This window comes from Papilio polytes, unplaced genomic scaffold, assembly GCF_000836215.1.
Source record: "Papilio polytes unplaced genomic scaffold, Ppol_1.0 DF824269.1, whole genome shotgun sequence".
Lineage (NCBI taxonomy): Eukaryota > Metazoa > Arthropoda > Insecta > Lepidoptera > Papilionidae > Papilio > Papilio polytes.
The window spans coordinates 62226-81621 of record NW_013524935.1 but is presented as its reverse complement, the minus strand read 5'-3'; the positions used below and the strand labels follow the sequence as shown (position 1 = coordinate 81621).

At 34.0% G+C, this 19396-nt stretch overlaps 1 protein-coding gene and 1 long non-coding RNA gene across 3 annotated transcripts; one reads left to right on the top strand and one right to left on the bottom strand.

The window, feature by feature from the left end:
• The first annotated feature begins 20 nt into the window (after positions 1-20).
• LOC106109869 (larval cuticle protein LCP-17-like) lies at positions 21-16689 on the top strand. 2 transcript variants are annotated; one of them, XM_013291517.1, is made up of 4 exons: positions 21-105; positions 14123-14318; positions 14572-14763; positions 15387-16689. In XM_013291517.1, the coding sequence occupies exons 2-4, from the start codon at positions 14123-14125 to the stop codon at positions 15563-15565; spliced, it is 567 nt and encodes a 188-aa protein (XP_013146971.1). In that variant the 5' UTR covers positions 21-105; the 3' UTR covers positions 15566-16689. The 2 variants fall into 2 exon arrangements, with proteins under 2 accessions (XP_013146971.1, XP_013146964.1); XM_013291510.1 differs by having other exon boundaries at positions 24-161.
• A 387-nt stretch (positions 16690-17076) lies between these two features.
• Positions 17077-19146, bottom strand: LOC106107153. The gene is made up of 3 exons (XR_001225853.1): positions 19068-19146; positions 18039-18144; positions 17077-17208 (listed from the first exon to the last, which is right to left on the bottom strand). It is a non-coding gene; the product is annotated as an uncharacterized LOC106107153 (long non-coding RNA).
• Between the last annotated feature and the right edge of the window lie 250 nt (positions 19147-19396).

Genomic DNA, 19396 nt, shown 5'->3' with positions numbered 1-19396 from the left:
AAGGTTCATTCATTCACTCATTCAACCAGTTCACCTTCGGTCTCGGTCAGTGAGTGCCGCGCAGTCGAGCAATCGGTCGTTTCGCGGATTCGTGTTACGCATAAAGTGAGTGACTTTTGAGAATATATCTCTGTGAAATCATTCGTTCAATCAAAATTAAGGTAACATTTTAAATATTTCAACTAATTTATTCTTATATAAGATAAGTTTTAATTGAACACTATGTTTAAAAAGTTATTACAAATCTAGTTTTACGTCGACGCGTAATTTTAAGCAATATTTATGTAGTCAATGTATTAATTTACAATTATCTTTTTATTTGATGATTATTTAAAACTAAAAACATTTGAATATGTTATTTCTTTTCAATGATTTATAGAAATTAACATCATATGTCACGCGTAAAATAAATTATTCATTTTAATGGCTTGTTCAAGAAAAAACTAGTTTAAAAAAAGAATGCGGATCTGATAAAAAAATACTGGTCGTTAGGAAATTGTATTTAAATCTAGAAGTTGTTGATATTTGGCAGTTAATTATCATTTTATGAAAACAAAATTAATCTGTCATTGACAGTTGAGTTATATTTCAAATTCTTGGTTATTATTATCATAATATAAATATTATTGCATTAATCATACTAATATTATAAATGCGAAAGTTTAGATGGATGTTTGTTTGAGTTTGTAACCTAAACGGCTTAACGTATCTCGATGATAAGTGGCATGAATGTAGAGGATAGTCTGGAAAACTACATGGGGTACTTACATTTGTGTTTTTTTAATTCCACGCGGACGTAGTCGCGGGTGAATGCTAGTAATCATGATAATAATAAATGCGAAAGTTTAGATGGATGGTTGTTTGTTAGTTTGTAGCCTAAGCGGCTGAACGTATTTCGATGAAAGGTACAGATGTAGAAGGTAGTCTGGAAGCCTGTGTTAGGCTACTCACTTTTGTTTTCTTTTTAATTTCACGCGGTGAGTCGCGGACGAAAGCTAGTATTAATGCGTTAGTTGGGATGACGTTTTTAACTACGTATCTTTAAAAACTACTCCACGAATCCTGTTTAAATGTAGAACAAAGTCTGGGACAACTCAATTTTTGACATTAGTCTGTGAAAGTTTTACGCAATGTGAACAAGTAAATATGTTTTTGTTAACTACTACTTACTACTACTAAAAATTATTTTAATAGTTAATTAATTATTATAGATTAATCCCGTCCTTACATCCTGTGGAATAGCATAAGAACAGCACAATATAAACGAAACTATATGTACATATTTAACTCATCTACTTGCCCTTATACCTAACGGAGGGTCGGCACAGTACTCGTATGTGCTGCTCTTCCATACATCTCTATCAGCTGTCATATCTGAAACCACTTCTTTCTTAAGCATATACTCTTTCACGCAAACATGTATTTAACATTTCGATATTTTTTTATATCAACTTCTACAGACTCTTGGTCCGTACTCTTTTTTGCACAGTTCGTTTTTCTTTAAATTTTTTTTGTTGCGTTATCCTTATAACACTAGTGAGTTCCTTTTTTTTAATTAACTTTTTTTCCATAAATACAATAACATAATATTACTACAAAACAATTTTTACTTATACTAGCACAGATAATAATTTATTTTATAATAACATTTGAACTTTAAGGTTAAATTTAGAAACCAAGTAAATATAACAGGACACGTGACATTTAAGTAATTAAAGCTGATATTGCATCTAAGTTCTAAGCAACTTAAGTAATTTATAGCATCCGTAACCTTTGGCGAACGATCTCAGTTGCCAAGGCTTACGTACAGAGAGGCTCTATTTATCTGAAGCAACGATTTTTGAAGGTTCTATTACGAATGCAACTTATTATAGAAGAAATAGAAATAATTTTATTAAAAAATAACAGATTAACAATTAAAATAACAGTTATACCAATTAAAAGATAAATAAAAGTGTGGTTAATATACGATTAATCTGGTGATGCCCACACTAGGTAATGCCCCTATCGTGGGCATCGAAAACAGCAGGAAAAATCTTTTCATACATTAATTACTAAAAACCTACGCTTACAGCGTTTCGGTATAATTTATGAATTATATATTGCTCCAGTATATGTAATAAATAATCATACTAATATTATAAATGCGAAAGTTTAGATGGATGTTATAGTTTGTAGCCTAAACTGCTGAACGTATTTCGATGAAATTTGTCATAGATTTCTGGAAGAACACATAGGCTACTTACGTTTGTATTTTTTAATTCGAGAAAGTCGCGGGCGAAGCTAGTATTAGATATGTGAAAGTTTAGATGGATTGTTACAGTTTGTAGCCTAAACTGCTGAACGGATTTCGATTAAATTTGACATAGATGAACATAGTCTGGAAGAACATATAGGCTACTTACTTTGGTTTTTTTTAACTCCACGCGGATTATTTTAATGTAATTAAATAATTAAATAAAAGTAAAAAAAAACAGTCCAAGTATCCAATCGCTACGGGATTCTGCTGCCTGGGCCTTGCGTTAATAATTTATAATTAATTTAGTTTATTACTATCATTATTGTTTGTTTATGTTTATCCGTTTGTGTCTTAATGTTGCATATGTGTTTCAAATAAAGATAATAAAAAAAACTCCACGCGGATGGAGTCGCGGGTAAAAGCTAGTTTTAAATATTACGATCCTAAGGTATAAAAATTATTGACGATCGCCATTAGTTCATTAATTTTGTATGATAACATAATCACGCCCTGAAACTAGGGGTAGATAGGGACCACAAACTTCCATTTAACGTCCTAGCTCCTGTCTCTACTTCAAAGTGTAATTTACTTTTAAAAACAGAACAGATTTCTTACAAAAGTTTTAAGCTGTGATTTTAGTTATATTTATGTTTTAAAATTGCAAATTGTCCTCGTTTATAAGAACATTTCAAATAATTAATCTTTGCAATTCGTTGTGTAAGGTTCGTTGCATGTTTTCCTAACTATTTCAATAATTACAAACTTTACTTTTAATGGATTAAACAAGTCAAATCTTATGTAAGAAAACGCTCGATAACTGAAGTAAATTAGTGAAATTATTTCATATTCATAAGATTACTTTATTATTAACATTGTTGTAATTTTATTAATTACGCATATATACTATACTATTGTAATAAAGCGTAAACACACACTTCTTTGTTGCCTAAGATGTCAGCAATCACATCATATTTTCGAATAATTCTTTTTTAAATAAAAAGCCCTACACTTAGGTCACGCTTTAGGCTAGATATTTTCACGCTATTAAACTTAGGGAGAGAATATTTTGGATAAAAACCCTAATGTGGGAAAGAGACCAAAAGTTGCTGCCAACATAAAGGAAGCAAGGTTGTCATCATGTCATAACACTTTGACATTTGTAATTGATAATTTGACAGATGTAAGCAATAAGATAAAATTTTCATAATTTAATGCGGATGAAGTCGCACGGGAACAGCTAGTTATAAATAAATCCAAATATCGGGATATGCAATTTTAGACGCGTTGATGTCTTTTATTTTAAAATGTGAATAAAGAAATCAGGCGCAGTACCACTTCTTACAATATAGAAAACTTACTATAATCTGATCATATCGTCCATTAAGGTTACCATAACTTACAATACTAAAGTAAATAGTCTAAAATTGGACTAATCGAATCTATACAATCAGTCGGGCCAATGGAATCTTCCCTACCCGCCGATCAACGTAACGGAAAACACCCCCGTCTTAGGGAATTATCTGGTAGGATCATATAAGAATGCTGCTTTAGTTGTAAAACCGAAGTAATTACTAAGTATAACTTAATAGAGGTGCTTATTTCGTCATTTCACCTTGATATAGTTGATTAAGATTTACAGACGCATTTGACCTTCAATAGTGGCCGAATGTTAGTGAAAATATAATTTTAATAGTTATAAGGTCAAAGAGTTACGTAAAACATATGCTAATACGATGTACATGGTATTTAACTAGTATTTATAATAACAATAGGTCTCTTTGTTTCCATACGAGCTGTTGCCCGTGACTTCTTCCGCGTGGTATTAGAAAACATACAAACTATAAAAAATACAAAAAGCTACGTATCCCTCGGGAACCGGACATTTCTCGGGGCTGCAGCTTATCCCATGTGTACTCCAGACTTTGTTTCATATCTGTGCCAAATGTTAATAAGATATGTTGAACCGTTGCAGAATGATCGAGTAAACATTAAAAAACTAAATTAATGAATCCCACGGGAACCGTAACTTATCCCGGGATAAAAAGTAGCCTATGTGTTCTTCCAGACTATGCTCTAAACCTGTGCCAAATTTCATGGAGATCCGTTTAGCCGTTTAGGCTACAAACGCTAACAAACATCCATCCATCCATCTAAACTTTCGCATTTATAATATTAGTAAGATTAGCAAAGATATATGACGTGATATCTATGTACAGTCATGGAATTCCGCGAAGTTCCATTTACAGAAAAATTGACTTGTTCCTTACAAGACAATCTCCACATCTTTTCACAAATAAATTAGGTAGCAGTGAGTTGCACAAACGTCGGAGTAGTAAAAACAATTATCCGTCTACCGAATGTTTTTTTTTGTGCAGACACAGTTAATAATATTCTTTTTTTTTTTGTTTATGTAACAATTATTACACATATTTAGATTGATTTTAAAGCTGTTTTATAGGTTATTGTTTCTCGTCATCTCAACCGTACGAAATATATAAATACTAGCTTTTAAGATGTAACATCGCAAGATTCCCCGATTGTACTTTGTGTTTGATTTCGTTAGAGGAATGAAATATTTAATTAACCAAATAAATTCATAGAAAAGCCAATGACCAAACATTTGAACGGGGAAAATCTTTCGTTAAAAGTTTGCAGGAAATAGTGATTGGTAAAAACCATCTCGTGACCTATTGGTTAGGTTACGAATTCTATTTGCATTGGTTTTTTTTCATAATTTCAATTTTTCTTTTCGTTTATTGCATTAAAAATTCAATGATTTGCATAATTTCCTCTTTTTTACTAAGTCGATAACATCAGCAAAATGTAATAAAGCCTGTTTCATCAAAATTAAAGTTTTTTTTAATATTGGTTGTTTATTATCTATACTATTGTAATAAAGCGTAAACACACACTTCTTTGTTGCCAGCAATTACAGAATATTTGTAAATAATTCTTTTTTAATAAAAAGCCCTTCGCTTACGTCACGCTTTAGGCTATATATTTTAACGCCATTAAACTTAGGGGTAAATTATTTGGACAAAAACCTTAACGTGGGATAGAGACCATAAGTTGCTGCCAACATCAAGGAAGCAAAGTTGTCGTCATGTCATTTCGTCATTTGTAATTGATAATTTGACAAATGTGAACAATAAAATAAAATTTTCATAATTACATGCGGATAAAGTCGCACGGGAACAGCTAGTTTACTAATATTTCCTTTAACCATTCCAACTAAACTCTAGGCTTGTGCTAGGATATGGTTCACAACAGTCGAATGAATTCGAACCCTCGACCTCAAGATCGGTAGTCCGTACCCCAAACCATTGGCTATTGGCGCTTAGTTTTTAATATGACTTCAAAATACTTTTAATTTAATATTGTAAATGCAAATGTTTAGATGAATTCACATATCTATCTATTCTTTACTATTATAATAAAGCGAAAACACACACTTCTTTGTTGCCTAAGATGTCAGCAATTACAGCATATTTTTGAATAATTCTTAAATAAGCCCTACACTTACGTCACGCTTTAGGCTACATATTTTAACGCCATTAAACATAGGGGGTAAATATTTTGAATAAAAACCCTAATGTGTGAAAGAGACCAAAAGTTGCTGCCAACATCAAGGAAACAAGATTACTTAGGTTTGTCATGTCATGTCATTTTGACATTTTCTAATGATAATTTGACAAATGTGAACAATGAAATGAATTTTTTATAATTTCATGCGGATGAAGTCGTATGGGAACAGCTGGTGTATAAAATAAAAACCTCCTTTTTGAAGTTGATTTAACATGACTAATATTACAATTGAGTTGTGAACTACACGTAACCTTTAGTTTGAGTCGATAATAAAAGTATATTAGAGTGTGTCTCGCAATTTGACGGATGACGGGATTGCCTCAGAATGTTGGCCAACGTCAAAGTTCTCGCATCACTGGACATCTGATGTATTGCGAACAGAAGCTACGTTTTTACGTTCACTTGTCTATACTAATATTATGAAGAGGAAAGTTTTTGCGTGTCGAAGTAACTGAAAAACTAAGGCGGCGATTTCAAAAATTCTTTCGCCATTATAAAGCTACGTTATCAGTGAGTAACTTAGACTATGTTTTAGTGTAGTGTAGTGTCCTAAATAACCTCTAAGCCAATAATAAACAGTAAAGATTGTTAAATATTTGAGTTTAGCCAATTAAGGGAAAACTGAGAAACAATTTTGGCCGCGAAATTTCAAGGTTAGTTAAAACGTTGTAAATAAAAATAGGAACGGCAATCTTTACATAGCACTTATTCTCGCGTCTTTATCCGCTGAAACTTACTAATCTTACTAATCTCACTTCTTCCTAATATTATAAATGCGAAAGTTTAGATGGATAGATAGATGTTTGTGAGAGTTTGTAGCCTAAACGACTGAACGGATCTAGGTGAAATTTAGCACAGACGTAGAGGGTACTCTAAAAGAACACATAAGGCTACTCACTTATGTTTTTTTTTAATTCCGTGCGGACGGAGTCGCGCGCAAGACCTAGTAAAAATATAATTCTAAAACTCAGTGATAATCCAGTTGCAGTTCCTTGTTATTAATATTGATTACAGCATCTTATTTATATATCTAATTAAAAATGGTGACAATGATTTTGTATTCGTAAGTTCTACCTACCCCTCAAGGTTAAGAGCGTGAATTTATAGCAATCTTTGGAACTCGCCTATTTATTATTATTTTCGCTAAATGTTAGACAACTGCAGTTTTCAGTTGATCTAACATGTTCGGCTTTATGTAATCCTTAATCGCAGCATGCATTGCATTCACGAACCGACTTCCGTACTTCGATTATATGCGGAAATATGTAAGAGGATCATGATTAATTTTGCATATTTGATGTAAATTGTATCAACAAATTAAAAAGTTTATCATATTTCAATAGAGTTATTTTGAATTACATATTAAAATGTTATACATAATAAAAATAAAATCTTAACTAATGTAATAAAGAGGATAGATTTGTATTTTTGTATTTTTAAAAACCACTTGGCCTATTTCAAAAATTCTTTAACCATTAGAAAGGTAATCTGTAACATGGGCTATATTTTTTATATTTTTTAAAAATTCAAACTGGTGAACTCGCAGGAGAAAGCTAGTAGAAAAATAAAATTTGTATTGCCAGTGTCGAGATATCCGTTCTCTGAAAAAATAAAAAAATCTTTTAGAAGAAATTTATTTTACGATAATTTTTTAGCAATTTCAGCTTACAGTTAAGAAAAACTATTTACCTAAAAAAGATTAAAAAGATTTATTTATAAAGTTACAAAATTTGTTACAAAACTGCCAGTATGTACCAAATAATAAGAAAAAAATAACGTAAAAAAAAAAATAAAAAAATTCTTAATTTAACATTAAAATTCACCAATTTTCTTCGTTACAGATATAGTCCAAATGTTTTATTCTGAATAACAAATGCGCTCGTGCCTTGAATGGACATTATTATGGTAGGGAATTAAAATATTCTAATAGCGTTGTGGACGTATGCCAATTAATTTGAATATAGACCATTATTTTGTAACTTTACATGTGATAAATACAAATGTAATTATTTACTAGTACTACTACTTAGTTTTGGAAAAGCAATTGCATAAGAGATTCCTAAACGTTTTAACTCGGAGATATTTGTTTTAAGATTTAAGGAGGGATGAATCGCATGTTACAAGAACGTTAGTTATACATGTGGAGGTACACCGGTAGAGGTAGAGGTAGAAAGAGATGGATGGAGCGCGTGAAAGGTGACATCAAGAAGGGAGTGATGACTGAGATGACGGATGATAGAGTTATTTGGAGGACGAAAACCCGGTGCGCCGACCCTACGGGATTAGGATAAGGATAAGGCAGGGAAGATGATGATTTTCCCCTTTGGGACAGCGCTGACTGGGACGCGGAAGATTGCACAAGTGTTCCCGCGTCCCAGTCCCAAAAGCGCCGAGGAGGAACATCGTTGGGTTTTAGTGGGTATTCCGGTCACTCAGCCATCTTGTGGCCGGCGAGTCCCACATACCCCCCCTGGAAACGGGAGGGATGCGTATACGCATTTCCCAACGTTAAAAAAAAAAGGGGAGGTGATGATGATATTTCGCTAATCATTGGGTTAAGCGACTGTCTTTGCGGTCATGGATTCGAATCCCATTCGTCTATTGTAAATAACTTTAGTTCAAACACATATTTAGAATACAATAACACTAGAAAGTCTTAACAAATGAAACGTGTATCGCACTCGTCTGTATTTAAATAATCTTCAGAGCGCGCACATTTGACTAAACTATCGTACAACTGTTTAGTCGCATTTTGATACCTATGAGTTTATATGGAGGTACATTACTCGATTTTTAGTTGTGCAACTAAACAGTTGAATTAGCTGCGAAACAATTGACAATCGCACGACAGATGTGCGTTTGTTTAGCGAAAGTGCACTCTTTCAGACTTTCAACCTTATGAAAAACATAAACGCACGGACGCTTATATAACGTAAACTATTAATAATGCAGCGCTTTCAAAGCGCTATGCATTTTTATCGTGCAGTAATGTATTTTGAGTGTATAAAGAAAACGAGACTGATTTTAAAGCGTTAAAAATACGCCAACGTCATGCGTTAAAAAAACGTCCGTTTGTGCTTGTGTGTAAATCAATATCAATTTACATGTTGTTTTTGTTACTCATTAGATTCTTTAAAAACTAAGCAATAGGCCTTATAAAGTATGAATAACCTATTAAATTGCAGTTACCTTCACGTTATTTACCTTCGCAAAATTCCGCATTCTTATATATTCTGATCGCATACATGGAGGCCTTGATTGTTTCTGTATAAAAAATAAGACCTTACATATATTAAATGCAACCGAAATAGACAAATAACAAATACACACTTACGTAGTTTATGCATCATGAATCTTCCATACTGTAATTCATTACGTAACTCATATATATATTCTTCTAGACTATGTACTACTTCTGTAGCAATCATCGAGATCCTAACCGTTATGGAGGTGTCCAGCAGCAGCAGCAGGATGTTTCCTTGGTAATATCTTCACTAAGGGACTTTACAAATCGTAACACAACTCTGAGTGATTCAGTTATTCATCTATACTATTATAATAAAGCGTAAACACACACTTCTTTGTTGCCTAAGATGTCAGCAATTACACCATATTTTTGAATAATTCTTGTTTTTATAAAAAGCCCTACACTTATGTCACGCTTTAGGCTATATATTTCCACGCCATTATACTTAGGGGGTAAATATTTTGGTTAAAAACCCTAATGTGGGAAAGAGACCATAAGTTGCTACCAACATCAAGGAAACACGATTGCCAAGTTTTGTCATGTCATGTCATTTTGACATTTGCAATTGACAATTTGACACATGTGAACAATAAAATAATTTTATGCTGATAAAATCGCACGGGAACAGCTAGTTTAAATAATAAAGGAATTATTTAATGATGATTCAAAACATCTACGATCAGGATATGTCAATTAATATTAAAAATAATTTAACCTTTCATTGCTGTTGGCTTCTTATAGAGTAGTGAAACGAACATCCTGGTCCTATATGACATAATAAAATACCGAAAATTCCAAAGCAATAACTCACTTGTGGCTTATAAGGCATTGATATACGATACATCATGTCAATTCAATTACGTGTCTAACGGCAGGATAATGAAACGAGTTTTTAACATTTGACTTCAAAAACGCTGCTCAGAATCTAGAATATAGAATCAAACGTCAAAATATTAATGAAATTTTGAAGTTTACGCACGGCTTTATCATTTCAGACGCTGTTATACATTCAATTCTCGTTTCAATATTCGGCCGTAAATGATATAACACATACGGATGGCACATGACTCAATACGCGGTAGACGCAAAACAATTGAAACTGAGATAGTGGGCTGGGATCGCCCACTTCCCCATTCATGAACTTTAACACCTACCTACAAAATGTTTGTTTTTTTAACATCACAGATGCTGGGTTTCTGAAGTTTTCATTTATTTTGTCATAATCTAGTGATCCATTAGTGTAAGGTTGATAAAAGTTTCAACTGAGTAAAATTCAAGTGACACAAATAAAGTTATCGAACCAAAACCATTAACGAATTGTTAAATATAGCTGGGAAACCGGCCATAATGTGGTGACATACTATTATCAAACATTTCAAAAGTATATAGACAAGACAATGAACAAATTTCTCCGGCACTGTCAATGAAAGGTACTATCTTTTGTTAAAGAATAAACTAAAATAAAATGTAAACACTAAAGTTTAATTTAGATATTTTTTTTAAATTGACATATGGTTTTGAGGATGTAGCAATAAAACAGGGTTAGTGAGATTAGGTGAAGTATCAACTATGTCTTCTCTATATATTGTTTTAATCTCTTTGACTAACGCCTTTTAGCACTGATAGCAACTAACATAAACAAAAACACTACAATGCAATTTTACGTATTGTACAAGCCAGTACTCAAGTGCGCTCATGTATCCCACCTTAAAACTTAGCACACTACCTACGCTAGCAAATTTATCATGCAAATATTGTATTGCTCTAAAAAAGCGACAATTCTCATGTCGGCTTACCTTGACCCGAGTTACTGGAACACTTTCCTCCGACACCCGCCGCGGCTTACTCTTGACACACATTGCGATCGAAATACGATCGGTATGCGGTCGAACAACGATACACTTGTTACCATTTCTTTTTAATTAGATATGTAATTAATACTTAAAATAATGTCAAATAATCATAGTGTATTTACAAATTTTGAGTTTTCATTAAAATCCATTAATTTAAATTGGATAGAGTTGTTCTTGACAGATTGAAATTTAAAACACACCGTTAGTTCTAATAGCGATACAATCTTGCTTCTTTTTAATATAAATGCGAAAGTTTGATTGGTTGTTTGATGTTTGTAGCCTAAACTGTTGAACAGATCTACATAAAATTTAGGACAGATGTAGAACATAGTCTGGAAGAACACATACTTACTAAGGTTTTTAATTATGCGCGGACGGAGTTGCGGGAGAAGTTGGTATTTAAATTCTTCCTTCTTCTTCTTCTTCCGTTCAATTATTATTTTTTACATTTATGTTACTCGAATAATAATAAGTCCGCGCTGGGTAGAACACTAAGAAACAAACAGCTCAGTTTATTCGCAATATGAAAGGGAGAGTATAAGTTTTAGGCATGTATTTTAGTATTACTAAATCTTGACACAGTTTCGTTGCGTTTGCAGTTTGTTGGTAATATTGTAGAACCGGATTATTGCTACCGTCAGGTGAAATAAACTATAACATATGAGTTGTTACAGCGGGCGCATACATTTGATTAAACTGTCGCACAACGGTTGCGCGATTGTCGATTGTTTCATAGATAATTCAACTGTTTTCTTCCACAACTAAAAATCGAGTAGTGTGTCGAACCTCCATAATAATCTCTTAGAAATCGAAGAATCGAAGCGCCACTAAACAGTTATGCACTTTAATCAAAGGTGTACGCTCTTAACTGGACTCTAGGGATGAATCTCATTTAACAAAAAGAACGTGATCATAAAGGGAGTGATGACTGAGATGACGTATGATAGAGTTATTTGGAAGACGAAACCGGCCGCGCCGTCCCTACAGAGTAGGATAAGGGGGGACAAACTTTACTTGCGAAAAGAACCAATGACGAACTACATGTATAGTCCGATAAGTGATTTAAATCGGTGGACAAAAGTCGAACTAAATTATAACAGAATACTAGCGCCCTCCGGTTAGTGTCGAATAGTGTTAAAATTAAATAGTATTTTTCCAACACAACTAAATGAAAAACACTCATTTTAATAAGCAAATACTAGTCAATATGCAGTAAAATACATTTTATTGTTAATAAATAAAACATAACCTATAATATGTTAATTCTACAAAATCGTGTTCAGAAACAAAACAAATTGTGTTTACGATGAAGCGATGATCTCATAGTAATTCCCTCCGTCAAATGGCGTTACAAACTATCTTAAATATCGATTTTATTAATATTATCATATACGAGGAAAACAGGATATAAGTACACAAGTTAAATCGTGACTTAGCATTGCAGATACGCAATGGATGTACTGCCTTTATGGTGAATCTCCACTGTTCTAGTACCTGTATAACTCTATCTCTCTCACTCCCTTTGAAACAAACAAAGACAGCAATATATCACATCTAGAGTTTTAATTAATAATTTTAAGTTAAGTTTAATCAATTCTTAAAATTATAATAAGAATTATGCCTGCATGCCTGTAATTGTCACTTGCCAAAACAAAAGTGAATAGCCTATGTGTTCTTCCAGACTATCCTCTACATATATGCCAATCATTGAAATCCGTTCAGCCGTTTAGGCTACAAACTCTAACAAACGTCTATCTATCCATCCATCCATCCATCCATCCATCCATCACTCTAAACTTTCACATTTATAATATTGGTAAGATTTATTTAAATCTTTCAGTATTCGACAATTGACTTGGCACGTCGATACAAGCGTACTCTTTTGTCCAACGTGCCAAAAACGGAGTATATACTGTGTAGTTTATTTAGCGTTCCGACATTGTATAGGAGTACGTAATGACGCAATTGGTGAAAAGGTCAAATTAACGAGTTCTACGATTCATCTCTGACATTCCTATTACTTACAAAACTTGCCCGCTAACGCATCTTTGTTCGTATCCTTTATAACACAATAAAAAAAACATACAGGCGAATTGAGTACCTCCTTCTTTTGGGAAGTCTGTCAAAAATATAACTCAAATTTTTAAATAAGAAAAAAACATACAGACGAATTAAGAACCACCTACTTTTGGAAATCGGAAAAGAAATTCAATTCTAAAATACTTTATCATTAGATCCCAAACGAGCAATTAGGCAACTGAATTCACCAAAATTGTGAAGCGAACCCTGCTCGTATACAACTGCAATTGACGCTTAGTTCACCTTTAGACAAAAGAGGGGACGCAAAGAAAGTCTTTCATCTTCTTGTCCCCTCCGTCAAATCCACATCTATCCTATGTTTCTCACAGACAAATTACCTTTCTAATGGTGAAAGAATTTTTGAAATCGGTCCAGTAGTTTTTACGTGAATCGAATACATACAAAAATTCTAAAAATACAAATCTTTTTATCTTCATAATATTAGTAGAGTAAACCACAGCTAGTATAAATGACACAAAATGTCCTTAAAACCGGACTGGCTGATACATCCGGCAACGGTCATGTACACTAGAAGAAAAAAAAACGCACGAAAGGTTAAATATCATATTACTGCGCGCATAAAATTACTTGATTGCGATTTTGAAATATATATTAACAAAAACTACTACATTTTTTTAATAATGTGACTGTATAAGAACTGAATCGGATTTAATTTTTCGGTCGTTTTTGACATTTGTTTAAATTTCGAATTACCAAAAACTATAACACATTTAAAAAACAGCCATCCCAGTATTTCGTTCGCATAGTGGACTGTTTTATGTAAATACAACCAATTTAGGCTTTATTTATGTAAGGATTTTCTATCTTAACGATTAACTTAATACTTGGAAATGGCACGGATTTTGCAGACCACTCTCGCCTTCCACATTCATACGTCTAACTGTTAGTTGTACAAAATGTTAGTTTCTATCTTGTCGTCTTAATTATTAAAAAAAATGGGACACTCCTGCAAGCACTACCTATTAGTTAAAAAAATAATTTTCTAAATAGATCCACTTGGGGTTAACACACATAAAAATATACAGACGAATTGAGTACCTCCTTCTTTTAAGAAGTCGGTCAAAAAATTTATCAAAACACATATTTTCTATTTTCCAGATGGCGTCCGACAAGCTCTTGATCCTTCTATCAGCGATAGCGCTAGCGAGCGGTGATGTGTCACATATTCTAGAAGATCCAAGCACGGAACCACCGCCGCCACTACCTTACTCTTTCTCTTACACTGCGGGCAGGTTCCCCGGACACGCTGATAGACAGCACTCTGAAGTCAGCGACGGAAGTGGTGTTGTTAAAGGTATGAAAGTCGTTTTTAAAGATTAAAACACAGTCTACATCACAGTCCTGATAGGTAAATCACAGCGAACAAATATTAATAATTAGATTCTAATTCTTTAGTCTACTTTTTCTAAATATTATTTAATGTGTTTTATCAGATTGGTGGCCCACATACACTTTTAATTGGTATAAACTTCCAATCCATAATTAATTGTTGATTAAAAAACAATAATAAATGAGCAAATCGATAAAAATCCACTAAAACATTCCAGGCTCCTTCTCCTACGTGGATCCTCGACAAAAGGTCCGCACAGTGGACTATGTAGCAGACAGGGAGGGTTTCCACCCCGTGCTCAGCGATGTGCCTCCTGAACATCCCACCGACTCGGAGTCCGTAGCCCAGGCTAAGGACAGGCACTTCCAACTGTACGCTAGAATAGCTGAAGAGCACGCACATCCTGAAAGTAAGTTCGATAATCCCTTTCACACTTTTCTTATAAGGAAAGTATGGGAAGGAAAAGTGGATTTGACGGCGGAGGAGATGCATAGAAAGGGGAAATATCCTCTTTATGTGCATCTCCTCCTCCTTCGATTAGGGGTAGGTAACGCATCTGCAATTGCGGATGTCTATGGGCAGCGGTCGCTTCGCCATTTTGGTCGATTAAGGTGGTCGCTTGCTCGTTTGCCACGTTATATATAAAAAAACGTATGTATTAGTAAAATACCACACTGCTGTAACCCAAATTCCGGTTGGAGGACAACTAACGGGTGCCGTAGATCTGTAAATCACACGCGTAAAGACACAACACTTAACCTCTCCCCTAGTTACAAAAAGGCGTTGTAGGAAACTCGTCCAGGAGTAGAGTAGCACTAAAACCGCCGTTGACATCTCAGTCTCCCCGTGAAATTACGGCCTTTGGGACATCATTGCAAAAGTTAAACATGCGTTAGGATAGAATTGCTTTAATTTGATAATAAATTAATTAATTTGACAATAAAGAATAACAATTAAACAACATCGAACCTACATCTATTTATCTTTTAATAACAACTTGTAATAAAGTAACTGAACAATTTCTTTTTACAGATGTTGTACAATCAGTACCTCGTCAAACGGAGGCAGTAGCGGCTGCGGCGGCCAAACACGCGCAGCTGTTTAGAGTGATCGCGGAGCAGCACGCGCGCATCGCGGCGGAGAGGGAGGCGCTACAGAGGGAGGAAGAAGAGAGGCAACACTTGCAGGAGTTGCAGGAAATAGGACATTAGAAGAACTCCAAAGAACCGGCTCTCGTACGCTCGATTACTGCAGATATTCTGACAATCTTAGATTGAATTTAGCGAGGAATTAATAATTTGATAAACTCTCTGATTGAATTGCACAATATGCTTTTAGAATACACAATTTCCTTGTTATCTTGGCAAAATAAGTATTTAATTAAAATAGTTGCAGAGTGTAAAATCTGTTAATTTTAGATTAAAAGTTTTTGTCAACTAATCCAAACATTGAGGAATCTTTTTAGTGTAATATTTAATCGTAATTAACTAATATCCCTTTTACTCCCTTCTATTTTTATCTTATAAAATAATGGTGGGAAGTGGTGTTAAAGAGTAATATAATGCTACAGTAAAAAGTACTTTTTTTATTAGTATACTAAGGTTCAATTTTGGTCAACAAAAAATAAGATTGCTATAGATGCAAATTTTCAATCATTTTGTCAACATGTCGGCAGTGGTCTGAGTGTAATCATGACTTTTAATTATTCTGTGATCGCCGAACTCAAGATATAGACCTACAAGGATCAAGCATTTGGCAATTTTCACTTATAATGTCATCTGGAAAGCGTCATTTGACCAACGGAGGAGCGGCAACACCGAGGGAGGATGTCGCCGTTTTTATTTTCGAAATACTATTGAAAAAAAACAGCATACAAGTTTAGTTTTGTTTTCAACATGGGAGATTTAAGAAAGTCGGGAATTTTTAGTTTACTGGTAACTTTAAAAATTAGTACGTGCCCCCTGTCAATGTCAAAAAAGTGCCATAAGATCCTTGTACGTCTATATTGCCAAAAGTCTGTATTTCTGTGTACTCTATTGACCTTTATAAGACAGGTCGTGGTATTTTGTGCCTATTTGATTTACGCCATTATGTCGTTGGACAACTAAAGTGTAGTGTGCACCTCCATATATGCTTATAGGAATAAAAGCGAGACTAAACAGTTATGCGATAGTTTAGTCAAAGGAGTGCGCGCTAAATACTTGATTTGTACTGTAAATTAGGATTTTAAATTCTCATTTTATGATTTTAAATGTAACTTTTGTTAATATATTTTATTATGTGTATATCTACAAAACTCGACGGCCATAATAATGATTAAATTTTTAATGAATTTAAATTTCTCGTTTCATTCTTTATGAACAGACTAGCTATTGCCCGCGACTTCGTCCGCATGAAATTATGAAAATATTATTTTATTGTTTACATTTGTCAAATTATCAATTGCAAATGTCAAAATGACATGACATGATGACAACCTTGCTTCCTTGATGTTGGCAGCAACTTATGGTCTCTTTCCCATATTAGGGTTTTTAGCCAAAGTATTTACCCCCAACGTTTAATGCCGTGAAAATATATAGCCTAAAGCGTGAAGTAAGTGTAGGGCTTTTTATTAAAAAAAGAATTATTCAAAAATATGCTGTGATTGCTGACATCTTAGGCAACAAAGAAGTGTGTGTTTACGCTTTATTATAATAGTATAGAAGTATAGACATATGTAAATACACCTGTTTAACAATTTCAGAAAGGTTTCTAAAATAAAAGATATTTTTAAAATGAAATAATATATTTTTCAATCAGTGTCCTTTTTTGAAGTCGGTGCAGGTAAGTCGTGACGTCATCTAACCAGTGCTATCTGAAAATTGAAATAAAAGTTTTACTAGAAATTGTCTACAATTATCCATCCGGAATACCGTCACAGAAGTTAATATGCACATTACTTCACCTGCACTGTAATTTTTATTGATATCTCTATTATTATATAGAGGAAAAATTTGCATATTTGTATTTATTGATGTAACTCAAAAACTTCTGGGCTACTAAAAATAAATTATTGTTTTTTTAATTTCACGCGGACGAATTCGCGAACAGGTAATCATTTAAATATTATAAATGCGAAAATTACGATGTATGGATGGATGTTTGTTAGCGTTTGTAGCCTAAACGGCTTAACAGATCTCCATGAAATTTGGCACAGATTTAGAGCATAGTCTGGAAGAACACATAGGCATTTTTATCCCGAGAATAGTTACGGTTCCCGTGGGATTCGTTAGTTTAGTTTTTTTAATGTTTACTCGATCATTCTGCAACGGTTCAACATATATTATTGAAATTTGGCACAGATATAAAAGTAAATCAGAAGTAGACATGGGATAAGGTTCAACCCTGAGAAATGTCAGGTTCCCGAAGGATACGTAGCTTTTTGTTATTTATATAGTTCGTATGTTTTCTAATACCACGCGGATGAAGTCGCGGGCAACGGCTAGTTGTTTCTAAAGACAAAAGACAACAATGCATTTTACTTTTTTTATAAAGTATGATCACAAATAGGAAGCGACCACCTGAAATCACTAAAATAGGGACCTCTGCCCATAAACATTCGCATTTGTATATGCGTTGCCTACCGTAGATCAACAAAGGAGGGTAAGAACAGCAGAGAGTTAGTCCTCTGGTGAAATCACTTACTAGTGGGTGGAGGTGGGGGAGGTCCGCCACCAGGCCCGCCATGGCAGCCAGCAGCCTTCTGTCCCTGCTGCAGCCCAGCGCCACGCGGAGTAGTCGTCATACCGCTCTGTAAACACATACACAGTTATAACAAAACAGAACTCACACGTAATCTAAAGCCAGCGACCTCAGACATAATTTTTTTTTATATCATAAGGTAGCAAACGAGCAAGCAGCCACCTGAATCCGCCCAAATGCCAAAGCGACCGTTGCCCATAGACATTAGCAATAGCGGATGCGTTGCCTACCCTTTATTGAAATGAACAAGAGAAATTTTAATAAAGTGAAACATCACGGATTTCCGCTTGTACATCGGTTGCAGGTTTTAACAATGCCTTTTTAAATCTCATCAATCTGGACGGTATATGTAAGTCCTAAGTTAAAAGGAAATTTATGAAACGAAAGCGTGCAGTGATCGCCGCTTTCGTTTCATAAATTTCCTTTCAATCCCCTTTCATTCACGCTGTCAATGTAACTAAACTATCTAAACGTGTTTATTTTAAGTTTACTCAAAACATTCTGTTTTTAAATCACATTATTCCATACAATACCATTTCTAAGAGCGCACACATTTTACTAAACTATCGCACAACCGGTGTGCGATTGTCGATTGTTTCGCAGCCCATTTAACTGTTTAGTTGCACAACTAAAAATCGAGTAGTGTGCCCATATAACCTTATAGGAATCAAAGCAAGACTTATCAGTTGTGTGATATTTTAGTCAAAGGCGTGCGCGTGCTCTTATTCTATCTATCATGTATATATAGTCACTCCTATAAACACAACAATAATCATAAAAATATAAATGCGAAAGTTTAGATGGATGGATGTTTGTTAGAGTTTGTAGCCTAAACGGTTAAACGGATTTCGAGGAAATCTGGCATAGATGTAGAGGATAATCTGGAAGAACATATAGGCTACATACCTTTGTTTTTTTTTAATTCCACGTAGCGAAGTCACGGGCGAAAGCTAGTGTACAAATATTACTTACCACAATTGTGAGCAGGCCGATCAAAAAGTTCAAAATCAGATATAACAAGTTCATCTTGCAAACTCCCACTGTTCACTACAAACTGAATATTATCAAACCAGTTTATATACGATCCCGTAACAAAGGGAATAAGAACGGATATCAAATGTTTACTCAATGTGTTATTATAATTTTTTTTTATAATTTCGATAATCTGTAGTGCAATTTAACGAATCGTTAGCGCGGCAAGTGACAATGGTGAGCAAGGACTCTAGACTAGGTGATTCCTGTGACTTTATTTATTTTAAATTTCATCTATCTCTAATCTTCATCATCATCATCATCAGCTC